The 12,637-nt window shown below is 41.1% G+C and overlaps 1 protein-coding gene across 2 annotated transcripts in view; it reads right to left on the minus strand.

Moving 5' to 3' along the window:
• Positions 1-12,429, minus strand: part of grid1a (glutamate receptor, ionotropic, delta 1a) — a 283,228-nt gene extending 270,799 nt beyond the window's left edge. For both annotated transcript variants that reach the window (XM_084736150.1, XM_084736151.1), the window contains exons 1-2: positions 11,902-12,429; positions 9,907-10,062 (exon numbers count right to left, since the gene is read on the minus strand). In XM_084736150.1, the coding sequence (XP_084592276.1) occupies positions 9,907-10,062; positions 11,902-11,980 (235 nt within the window). In that variant the 5' untranslated portion in view covers positions 11,981-12,429. The remainder of the gene's footprint in view (positions 1-9,906; positions 10,063-11,901) is intronic.
• Positions 12,430-12,637: the final 208 nt, after the last annotated feature.

Genomic DNA, 12,637 nt, shown 5'->3' on the forward strand with positions numbered 1-12,637 from the left:
GTAGAGGGAGGAACAAACAGTCAAACATCAATCAGGATTTTTCTGTACTAAAATGTATCCGCTTTTCAAATGTGTTTTTCCTGCGTTCGTCCTTCAGAGACAGACAGCCATCGTACCACCCAGAAGCCATTAGTCAGCCTTATACACAATGACCCCCGAGAACATCCTCAATCAAACATGCCAGTGTGAAAAGCGATGAGAATACTTTGAAATCAGCCCTCAGCTGTCTGCCAGCACGGCGGCACGGGGAGTGTGATGAATACATAAACGCACAAAGACCCAACGTGACTGCCACTCTCTCTAATTAGCGCAATACACTAATTCTGTTTACATCGCAGACCAGACGTAACTTCTCCGTTTCCTGAAAACCCTGCAAAAAGTCTGCTGAAAGATTACAGCCAGCAAAGCAGCACATTTCTCTATATTTATTTATTTGTTTGCGAGACTCAGTAAGAACTTGTTTCCATGCTTCACAACAAGGCTGGCCCTGTTTACTCAAATTAAAAGATTGCTAAAAATCCCCGCTCATGGTGACATTTAGCACGCCAGCAGTCATTCCTTTGAATGCAGATCAGATGTGGCATTTAAGTGAATTGACGTGTTTCTTGAAGTTAATCAGTGGACCAAGCCTTCTGACTCAAAAGCTAAAATCACTTTCAACGTCCTCACATTTTTTTTTTATAATTGGATACTTAGAAATGTCTCTACGCTCTTTTCAAGGGGAGTCTGAGAACCCGCCAAAAGAGACATCTATTACAGATGTTGAAACTGTGTGACACAGAGGCATCCCACTGCAGGAGGGGGATACTGACCAGCTGTTCCTCCTGCAGCACAGAGGACAGAACCTGTAAGCCTACTAGGCAGAGCCGGTATTTAACATCCCCGACCTCTCTGTGTCTCTCACCTTGTGTAATCTGCTCTTTCTCTTCTCACTGCTCCCTCTGTGGCAGGAGCTGCTCAGTAGTCGGCAGACATCGCTGACTCTGGCTATTCTAAAGAAAAGCTGGAGGAATACATATTCTTCAGAGTCTCTGTCAGCCCACAGTGGGTACAGGTCCCACAGGGCCTCCCCTGTGTCATCCAGCCTGTATGGTGTGAATGGCACCAGTATAGAGAGGTAAACAGAGGTTCACCATCCACAGAGCTGCACTGTGAGTTACATAACAGGAAACAGAATGAGTTGTAAGGAGGCAGACAGACAAAGAGTGAGTATAACAGTAGAGTACTGTAAACAGTCAGTGGGGAGCCAAACCAGCACAGCACTTACAGTAACATGCGGCGCTGCAATAACACACGAAGCACAGCACTCTGCACGAATACAGCATCAACACATCCGAGCCCTCAGATATACCGTTAATCACACCTTCTTCACTGCACTGTTACACAACAGGTGCATAAACGGTCCACACCAGCCTAATGGCTACGTTGGCATCTCTCACTACTGTTAGTATCAGAGGCTCAAAGCAGGATGGCACAAACTCAAGGCACAACTTGTCAGGTCACCAGGAGGAAGGAGGGATGTCCCTGTTATTATAGTGTGTGTGTATGTGTGTGTGTGTGTGTGTGTGTGTGTGTGTGTGTGTGTGTGTGTGTGTGTGTGTGTGTCTCAGCAATCCTTCAACCCAGCCAAAATCTTATCCACTGTATTTCTGATTTGTAGATAATTTGATTTCACAAGATTTGGAGAACTGTGTAGTTGATTATACAGCCACAATGATTAGTCACTTAATTGATTAGTCAACTGAAAAAAAATTAAGCAACTATTTTGATGATGGATAAAATCTTTCCAGTCATTTTTCAAATTGGCAAACCTCTGCTGATTCAAGCTTCTTAAAAGTAAGGATTTGCTGCTTTTCTTTGTCATTTATGATATGAGTAAATAAAGAGTAAAGAGTCTTTGGGTTTTGGACAAAAGAAACAATTTAACAGCGTCACTTTGGGCTCTGAGGGATTGTGAACATTTTTCAAAATGTCACCTTATAGACTAAACGATTAATCATGAAAACAATCTGCTGATGATAATAATGTTTAGTTGTAGCTTTAGGCAGGATGGACATCCTGATGTCAAAACTGTGTGTATTTTTGTGTCTCAGCATTCATTCACCTCATCCAAAATCTTATCTGCTGTATTGATGATATGGCAGATAAGATTTGGAGAAATTTGTAACTCGTAGCTCTTTTTTTTGTTGTTGTTGTTGTTAAAAGTATAATACAGTTTGTCAGCAGTTTGTAATTCTATTTGTGTGTTTATTCTCATCTTAAACACAAATATCTGGATATATAATTATTGGGTGGAGGGGGTTGCGATATACCAGCACTGATGATAACATGATAACATGAAAAAACACGTGAAAATATAATGTAAATAATCCGGTGCCTCTTACACATACTGTATTCTATTGGATCACTTACAGTCATGGTTACAGACTTCATCTTTCTGCACTCATATTTTCAGCGTAATAATAATAATAATTTGCAGAAATCATGATAACATTGTTATCGTTAATTATTTTGTCCATGATGAGTCATGTCATGAAAGTCTGATATTATGACAGTCATATAATGTATGACATATATATAATGTATTGCAATGTATTGCAATACATACATATTGCAATACATTGTGATACTGTAAGCAAGGTGATATATTGTTATTTTTAATCTTGTTGTAATAAGAATAATAAAAATAAAGAACACACCACTATATGCACCATAGTATTTTTTTGCAATTAGAACAGTAAAGATAGGCAACAACACTGCCATCTAGCAGCAGTGAGTTAAAACATAACACAATACACTGTCTGTTATGTAATGCTTGTTGTGTGTGCTGCTGTCTTTTAACTTTTGATACCCTTTTAGCCCCTAACCCCTTTTCTCAAAAGGTATTTGCCTTTTGCCGGGCTACCAGTACGTAAGCATTTGTTCTTAATGGCTTGCCTGTTTAAATAAAAATGAACAAATAAATAAATAGAATAAAAACAAAATGACCCACTGCTACTAATCTTTGCATACATCACAATATCATGATACAGGAATTAATTCAGTATCACAAAATGAAGTATCACACTCAAGTGTATCAGTATTTTCTTATACCCCTACTTTTCAGGTACCCTCTGACAACTCCAGAAGTGGCCCATCAGTTTACAAACACAAGCAAATAACTAAAGGCTAACCCCACACAGATGCTGAGTAGTGGCCCTCACATTGTGAAGGGATTAAACGGTGAAAGGTATACAGTACCTCTGCCGCAACATCACTTAGCTGATTAAGGCACCAGCAGGCCTTTATACAGCCCATTGAGAAGCTTATGACGGATTAAAATAACCGCTGGGTAATTAACAGGGGCCGGTAAAATGGCCTGAGCATCCCCCCTCTGTGTAGAGCTGGTAAAAAGACATAAAAAAACAAACAAATCCATTACCAAGATTTATGCAGCATTATTAAATTCACCGGGACAATAATAGTGAAAGGGCAGCATTCCATCACGTTTAGAGCACAGGGAGTAATGAGTTGTCATAAGCAGAAAATCAGATGGAGGATATTACATTACCCATGCCAACACTTTCAAAGGAACCATTATTTCAACTTTTGTCATTACAGATTGAGCCAAAGAAAAAGGGGAAAAGGGGAGAAAGAATTGCACTGCAATTTCTTCAAAGTCTATTGGCTTACAGAGACACAAAGAGCGAAGAATCAAATCCTCCTTGACGTTACCTTGGCAGGGGTTAGACGAAAATGGAGGGTCACTAGTGGTGTCGTGTGTGAAGAGGACTCGGTGGGACAGAACACTCAACAAATTACTGCACATTAGAGTAGCAGGAAACAACTCCTGGCCACTAACTGTGGCCAGATGGCTTGTTTTTTTGTTTTTTTTACCTGCTTTGCTTGTATGTTTTAAAAAGAAATGGAAAGCTGCAGGGCTTTGACAGAAGTATGTGAATGCCTCATAAAAAGGGATTTCACAATCACTGCTTCAAAAGTGAACGCCAGTGCTGCAGGAATGAGTTGTAGTGGGAATTCCAAGTTCTCATGTCATCCTTGTGTATGTCTTATGTATTGTACCACATCACAGAGCATGTGAAGAAACCTTATGCTCTGTTTAGAATACAGTCTATATCTCCTTATGTGCAGGCTGTAAGAACAGGACAGATAAGATAGAGCAGCCAAAACGGTTATACTGTTTACCAAAGCGGCCATACAGCACATACTACCTCGTGATAACGTGCAACTTGCTGTCTTCCTGATCCTATTGTTTTTTAGTGTGTATAAAACACTGACTCCTCCTTTGTTCTGTGCTCATTTGCATTCATTCATTGACTGTACTGCGAATGACTTTGTTCTTTATTCAGCAGAAATTGCCAGCACAGAGTTCTAAAGCCCAGAAATGTGTTCGCATATTAGCATTTCAAAGTCAGTGGGTTTTACTTAACGAGTTTTTGGTTAGATTCCTGAAATAAGGTCTGTGGTTAACACAAGCTGAAGGTATTTTAGCCTTTTGTTCCTCGAGTGGTTAGCAGTTGCTAACAAGTGACTAAATGAGACTGCAAAGGTTGTTAGGAACAACACTCACTTGGTGGTGGCGATGTGAAGTTACCACCATTAAGCGACCACGGCGTAGTTCAATAATAGCCTAAAGTTAGCTTTTTACATCTGCCGATTGAATTTATTGCTTCCAAAATCATAACAAAAACAACAAAATGTGTCAGTATCAAACTTTTATTTTGTTTTCTGCTCTAATCCAAAATCCAGTGAGGGAAAGCTAACTTTTGGGTTGGCCTACAAATTATATTATTCCTGCAGCACTCCATTAGAAGAAACTCTTAACCCCCTACATAATACACATCTAACATATCTGTGTTGATTAGTTTCAGCTTGGGACTAATGTTGCTCTCCTGAGCTAATGTTGGGCTCAGACTGAAATGTCTGAAACTGGACAGATTGGCGTAAACTTTGGTACAGACGTTCAAAATGCCCAGAGCATGAATCCTAATGACTCTGGTTATCCCTTCATTTTTCGTCTAGCACCAGCAGGTTTACACATTTAGGTTTGGGTGAAATATCTTGACAACTATTAGGCGCATTGCTGCAAAAGGAAAGTATAAATTCTAATGACTTTTCATCAAACCCTGCCGTCAATCTAATTTTAAATTGTCTGCTACTTTTTGTTTATGACTTAATTACCTGGAATGGTGATTTGTCTTTGTGGCTCTGTTTTCTGTTTTATGGTGCATTAGTGTTTCTATCGGGTTTTGACATTATTTTGTCTATCCTCCAAATGTTTTGATGGCAGGAAAGCTTGTAAATCTTGCGCAAACACTATAATGGTTCAACCACATCCCATCACAATCCTTTAAAATGGAGTGCTCGTGTCCTCCGAGCAAATCCACTTTACAGACATACAGACCTATTTTACATAATCACACAACAAGGTGGCAATTTTGCTGTCCCCTTTCTGTCACTTCCTTTGAATAAAATGCAAAACAGGAAAGGTTATAAAAGCTTTGTTTCTTATATAAACTTATTTGGCCTAGGGGACAAACTTTCACTCTTAAATCAATAGGGTGCAAAACTTGAGGAGACCAGTTGAAACACACATACCCACAGTCTGATTCAGTTATGTCATTCACCAGATATATCACTCTAGCTTTGAATTGAACAAGATGCTAAGTGTGACAGTGGTGCCTTACTACATAGACTGTGGTCATGATCTGAACCTCAACTTTCTAAGGTTATTACCGACTTTACTGATGCTTACATCTTTGTGGGAACCAGACTGGCTCTCCTGAGTAACAGTTGACTGATACTAGACAAGTGAGGCATTCATATTGAAATCGATAAGAATGACAGTACATGCACTTACACTACACACAGCCATATTATGATGGTCTTTCCATTGCAGAGAGCTGTGCATAATAAAAAAACATGATTTTGCCCATCTGTACTGCCATTATCCTATCCTTAATGTCCTGACTGCCCGTCCTATCTTAATTTAAGTTTCAGTGATAGGAAAAATATGTCCTCCTATTACAGAAGCAGTTCTTAAACTCATGGTTATGTCCAACCCAATCTTAGACCTCATATCTAATCTTGTCTTAAGAAATCCTAACTAGAGCGGTAAACTTGATTCTTCAATCGGCATTTATCCTGACATGCCCGAATCTGTGCTTAGACTGTTCATGAGACTGTCGAATGACAGCAACAATTCCATAAATATGTCCAATTATTGTAGGTTTCCACCAATCATAGCAGTCCCCTGCACAAATATTATATTTTATTTTTCTGTATTTTGTCACAGGGTCTGAAAGAACACAAGGTTTATTTTTTCTAATTATAATTTTCTGCTTGATGTTTTGGCTGCATTTGAGCACCAAAAAGATTTAGCTTCTTTGTTGAACACCCCAAAGGTGCACTTCATTTACAAATAAAGCACATTTTGTTAGAATTTTTGTAATCCCGAGGGGTTTTGGTATGGTTATTTAGAACACTCACACAGAGTGCCTTTTTATTCTCCCTGAGACAAGTTGCCTTTGATTTCAATGAATTACACAAACAAACCTTGCTACATGCATCACGATTTTTTTTGAAAACCTGCCACAAGATCAGGCATTTTAGACTATAACAATCAAGAGACTGATATATAACCATTAATACACAGTCCAGGAAATTTAATTGAGTATCCTTTCAATCATGATGCCTTACAGACCTATCAACAGTGGTGCTGCCATTTTTGGCAGTTATTTTGAATTTAGGAGAGGGTCTATGCCCTCCTAAATTACAATTTCTAACATAAGAAATTCATCACTTAGGACAATTCCTGAACACATAAATTCCTATCCTAAGATAAGATTTTTTTTTCCTAAAAGCAGTTAGGAAAGTTGTTTCTGTACTACCAAATATCCTAAATGTCATCCTAAACTGAGCTACAGAAGGTTTTCAGACATAGAAAGTGTCTGTAATGAGGCTCCAGCTCTCTATAAAGTACAAGAATTGAATGGGGAATGTGACAGATATATGAGGCTGTTGCACTGACCAGGTGTTTGGTTTGTCTGTGACAGTATCACAAGTTGATGCCATCTACAAACCTCATGACAGGCATCAGTACGCGAGAGATATATATCCCTCTGAGTTTTCACTGCCGCTGTTGATCGGCCTATTCATTCTCTGCAGTTGCTCCAGCCTATAAATAGGACGGCATCTGCCAGTAGTGTGGTCAAGCGGTATATCCAGCCAGCCTTGAGCTGTCATCTTTAAACGATAAGAGCGTGGGAGGACTGAATAGTTGAGTGTATCTGTGTGCACGGCATCTGTGTGACACCCTCGTTAATTTATGTTCCACCCGTGCAAGGACACAGGAAGCCAAATAAGGACAAACATGACGCTGCAACTACTCCTCTCACTGGGCTGGCAAATTTTCCTCATCACCTCTCTCCTATCTTGACTCTCGTCTCACTCCTCTTTCATTCACTCATGTTTATTCAGGTCTTGATCATAATGCTCCCTTTTTTTCACTTTTTCCACCACTATTACTGGTACTCATGGTTATTCTCATCCTCATTGCTCTTCTCACCTTTACTCTCCCTCCCCTCCTCTTTTCTACAGCGACAATATTCTCCACCTCTATCATCTCAGTCTCATTGCCCTCACTAACCCCCCACCCTCTCCTCCTCTCCTTGTTTATCCCCTCGTCTCCTCTCCTCCTTGCCTCTGTGCCATGTGATGGCAAGGTCCTGACTGCCACTCACAGCGGGATGGCAGCGAACAAAAGAGCAAAGCAAAAGGTCAGCTTATCCCAGCTGTCACTCAACACTCACCACACTGCATTGTGTCTAGTGCGAAAATCCAGGGCCACCCATTGATCCCCCCCCCCACAACATCGAGTGCACAATATTCCCCACTCTCTCCGGAAACTGAGAGCCCCCCTAATCACCCACTTCTGCAAATATTTCATTCATTATCAGGAGCCTGACTGTAAATAGTAATTAAGCATGTTAAATGACACCCAATCAAGGCTAACAAAAGCCAGTTCAATCAGAAGAAATACGCTCTGAATAATTTTCAATAGGCAATAATGAGCTCTGCAGTTACAGACTCACATCTGTAAAGGGATAGTTCAGAAGATCTGATGTAGGTTTGTGTGAGGTACTCATTGATAGTCAGTGTATTATGTACAGTGGTCGACAGTCAGCATAACCCCCAGTTAGGAGAAGCAGAGAGGGGCGCTAGCACAGAAGCCAAGTATTGTACTGCTGTGGACGGGGTCAGCAACAAAAGGTATAATAGCCACTTTAAGACTTTGATGAATCCAAACTAGTCTTTAAAAGAAACAGGATCTCACAAGCAAACTAACAGATAAAGGCAGAGGTAGACCAGCAACTCCTGTGTTAAATGACCCTAGGTGAAGGGTTGAAACATTCTAAATATAGCATACACTTAAACTGATATTCATTTTTTTAGGTGGACCTTTTTTTAAGTGGCTAAAATACCTTCTGTTGCTGACTGTGTCCACTGCAGTGCGTGACTTAGCTTCCATGCTGGTGCCCCCCTCTGCTTCTCCAAACTGGTGGCATGCAAACCCTCAATTTCTCTAAACAATACACTGACAATCAATCAGGACCTCATACAATCCTACATCAAATAATCTGAACTATAAATGTCTTTTTACAGCATCATAAACAACTTCTGTAATTTCTTAAGCTTTTAAACAGGCACGACTCTGTGTTATAACGTTATCCAGATGACTTTCAAACACCTGTAAGATACCAATTTGCTCTGAAGTGGATACATATTTAACTGTACTGCTGAACTAATCACAGTGCTGCAAAAATGGTAGATGATTTGCTGGCAAGTCTGTTTAATTACTACACTTTTGCATCTCAAGCACCAGCGACTGATAAATTAGCCAAGTCACACATGTGTGTAATACATTTTTTCTTAATCTCATCTCTGCAGCAGCAACCAGGACGATCTCTACTCCGGGTTTATTTAAAGAACTCGAGTGCCAGTCTGCTGCATGGGAGCCTCGTCAGGATTTAAGTTTACAATAGTAGTGTGAATTAGACTACAAGATATTTGAGGACCAGAGCTAAATGACAAGGGATAATTATAGCAAAAGGCAGGACATATTATCATTTTTCTGTGCCTGTCAGGGGCACTATGAATAGCAATGAGTCATCAAGGCCTTTGTGCAACAGGGGACAAAAGTACAGGCTGGTAACCAAGTGCAAGGGACATAAACAGACTTTGAAGGTCCCGGGGAACCTATTAAAGTCTTTATGATTCATTTTAGCGGAAGAATTTTTAATCACTTTTGCAGTCAACAGTGTATGGGACCATCTCTCAGTGACTGAAAGATATAACCTTGACTGACTTAATTTCATTGCTAATTTCCTGTCTGTTTTGTGGAGGTGTGTACATTTCTGGCCACTTGTGGGAATTCCAAATGAGCCAGACAAAACATTTAAAAGGAAAAAGCTGAAGGTTGAGCCATGTGCATTAACAAGATCATGGTGCTTATTCTTCAAAGAGATATAAAGGCCAGAAATATGTCTCTCGCCTGCCATTACATAAGTGGGGTACTGGAGCTGGAATTGCATTTGATCATCTTCAAATTGTTTTTATTTCACATAACATGTTCATCCTTAGCTGCTATGCTCTAACTCAATGCTTCCACCTAGCTTTTCAAGCACAGAAGACACCTTGCTTTGGTACCGTGGCACACACACACACACACACTGACACATGGATCATCATCAATGAATGCTCCCTCAGCGACCACACTGACTCATCAGCATGTGAAATAAACAACATCAGCTCATGATGGCCTCAAAAACGTGTGAGATCAGAGCACTAAAGCAGACCACCTGCCTGCCCCTGACCAATTCCATAAAATAACAGGGCCAATCTTACCTTCCTGCACGGCCTGGAAGGGGTTGTTAGGCTCGATAAGTTTCACAGAGTGGGTGATTTTCTCGCTCTGCAGAATGTCGTCGTTCAGACTCAGGTCTGAGATGGCAAGTTGGAAAATCTCGTCATCTCTCACTGCATTTTCCTCGAATATGGCACCTGTTGAATAAAATCAATCACAAGTTATAGAGCATGGGTGAAGAGTGATTGCACAGTAGAGTTGAGCTGGAGGAAGTGGTTTTATTGCTGGACCATCACTATTACAGACTGAATAGAATATTTTAGTAGCATTATCTATCTATCAATCTGTCTATTTGTCCAAGCTGCTCATAAATGCACCAGAAAGATTGCTGATTGCTGAGTCTCATTCCCAGGACATCAAATCTTGATGTTTGGGGCTGGTAACGCATCCCAAACACAACAAAATAATGACAAAAATAATGGAGTCTGCAGATACAGCCACACCACACACTTCTAGTGTTTGTTTTTAAGGAAAATATAGCATATTATGCCTTTAAATAAAGGTAGGGCTTATTTACTTTTTTAAAAAAATCTTTTTGTGCTTTATTTGTTTTTATTTTTCTCTGTTTTAGTTAAATTACATTTTTTTCCCCCCACACAAACATAAAAAATAATACCTGAAACTGCAAACAAACACACACATATCCCACAGTTTGGCATGATGGTTTATTTCAGCCTTGTTTCAACATGTACATCTGCTCTGACGAGATTTCAGCACCATGGACAGCGACAGGTCCACATCACATTAAACACCATCATTTGACACGCAGAGCAGCCAAACTTAGAAAATAAATGGCTGTCACGTCCACTGGATCAATGGCACCCTTCCCAATAAGCATTATAGGCCTAGTGTGGGAGGCAGGCTGAAGCTTAACTGTCTCTCCCCCCTCCTCCTCCTCCTCCTCCCTCTTTCTTCCCCCTGTTTATCAAAATGGCATCAGCTGCTACAGAGAGACGCGCATATATCACGGAAAAAGGGTTTCAGGAAATGAGAAGTATAATTGGGGTACCCTAACGTAAAGCCTGCGCATCAGCCAATATTATCTGGATGGAGTCCCACCTCTGTATTAAGCCAGTGACTGAGCACCTGCTGCTTGCCAGACTGTTGCAGTAAACTGTGAGCAGCAGCAGCAGCAGCGGCGGCGGCGGAGCACCGAGACCAAATTCTCTCACTGTGACATTGACAATTTTATCTGAGATTACAACGCCTGTCATTAGAAGTGGCAAAAAAACAGAGAGGACACAAACCAAGCTAATTATTCAGTGTGAGATCATCTCAAAACTGAGAAATGAGATGAAACGTGATGTTTTAGGGCAAATATCAAATCAGTCGTGATGAGTTTAAAGCTCTGGGGTGAAAAAAAAAGAGCAGCTCTGGTTTGAAGTTGGAGAACAAAGAGGCTCTATGCGTTTTGCATCTCTAACACGAAACTCCACTGACATTCCCTCTGTCTTCATATTGACATTGCAGTCACGTTCCGGTGAAAGTTGAGGCTTGTCGGGTACAGACAAGAGGTAGCTTGGTCTAAAAAAGAAAAAAAAAGCCTCAGCCATTTTGCAATTGAGGCATTAATTTAATTAAAGCTTCAACAATACAGGCCTTTCTGCTGAGTGTATTGCGTGTTTTGAATACAGAATTGCATTTTACAGGCCGATTGTGAGAGGTTTAGATGTGAACGCAGTGATCTGCTGTCAAAAAAAGTCTGATAAATAACAAAAATGTGATAAATAATAATAAAAAATAGCCGTGACACTACAGGTCAGAGGCAAAAACGCCAACTTTTCAACTCGCTTGAGAGTCCAAGTGTTGCTTAAACACAGGATGCGAGCTGAATAGACTATTTATCCCGCCCTCTCACCAAAAAATCCTGTGATCATCGCAGTGTGAATGCGCTGGCTGAGCTTTATCCCCGCACGCTTTCTCTGCCTTTCCACCTGTCCAACCCCAAACAGCATGCTGTCTTATCGGACGCTTACCGATATGTATGATGGAGTCCGCTCTGGCCGAATTGCATTGCAATATCCACAGGGAAAGGCAGATCAGCAGCAACTCCATCTCGGGATTTCAGCGCGGCGGCTCATCCAAGCTCTGCTCGGCTGTCCTATACTGTCCAAATGGAGCACCCAAAGAAAAAAAAAAAGAAAAGAAAGAAAAAAAAAAGATGATCAAAACCCAGTGCAAAACAGAACCGCGGTCCTCCTCCTCCTCCTGGCAGACCAGACCCGCATGAAACCCTGCAGAAATGATCAGTTCTCTCTTTCCTTTTTTTTTTTGAAACCAACAAAAACAAGTCGACCGCAGGAAGGTGGGCTCAAAAAGACGAGGAAGAACCGACGGGGACCCGAGGTAAGACAGAAAAGACAGGTAGCCCGGTGAGAGAGACCGGTGTTACCTCTCTCCCTGCGCTCCGGCGTCTAAAGCATGGCAAGCAGCAAAAAATGCGGAGGAGGGACACCCCTCTAACTACACACGGAGAGACGCTCACATACACACACTCCAAACACACACACACACACACACACACACACACACACACACACACACACACACACACACACACACTCTCTTCAGTCCTGTCTCGATCACGTGACTGCAGAGACTTCACGACTCGGCTGCTGTCCCGACAAGCCGGGTAGAAATGATTTGGACTAGCCGGAGAAAGACGCTCGGAGAGCCGATATCTGAACACATGATCGGAGGTAACAACAGACA

This window comes from Lutjanus erythropterus, chromosome 14, assembly GCF_056507025.1.
Source record: "Lutjanus erythropterus isolate fLutEry1 chromosome 14, fLutEry1.hap2, whole genome shotgun sequence".
Taxonomy (NCBI): Eukaryota; Metazoa; Chordata; class Actinopteri; order Lutjaniformes; family Lutjanidae; genus Lutjanus; species Lutjanus erythropterus.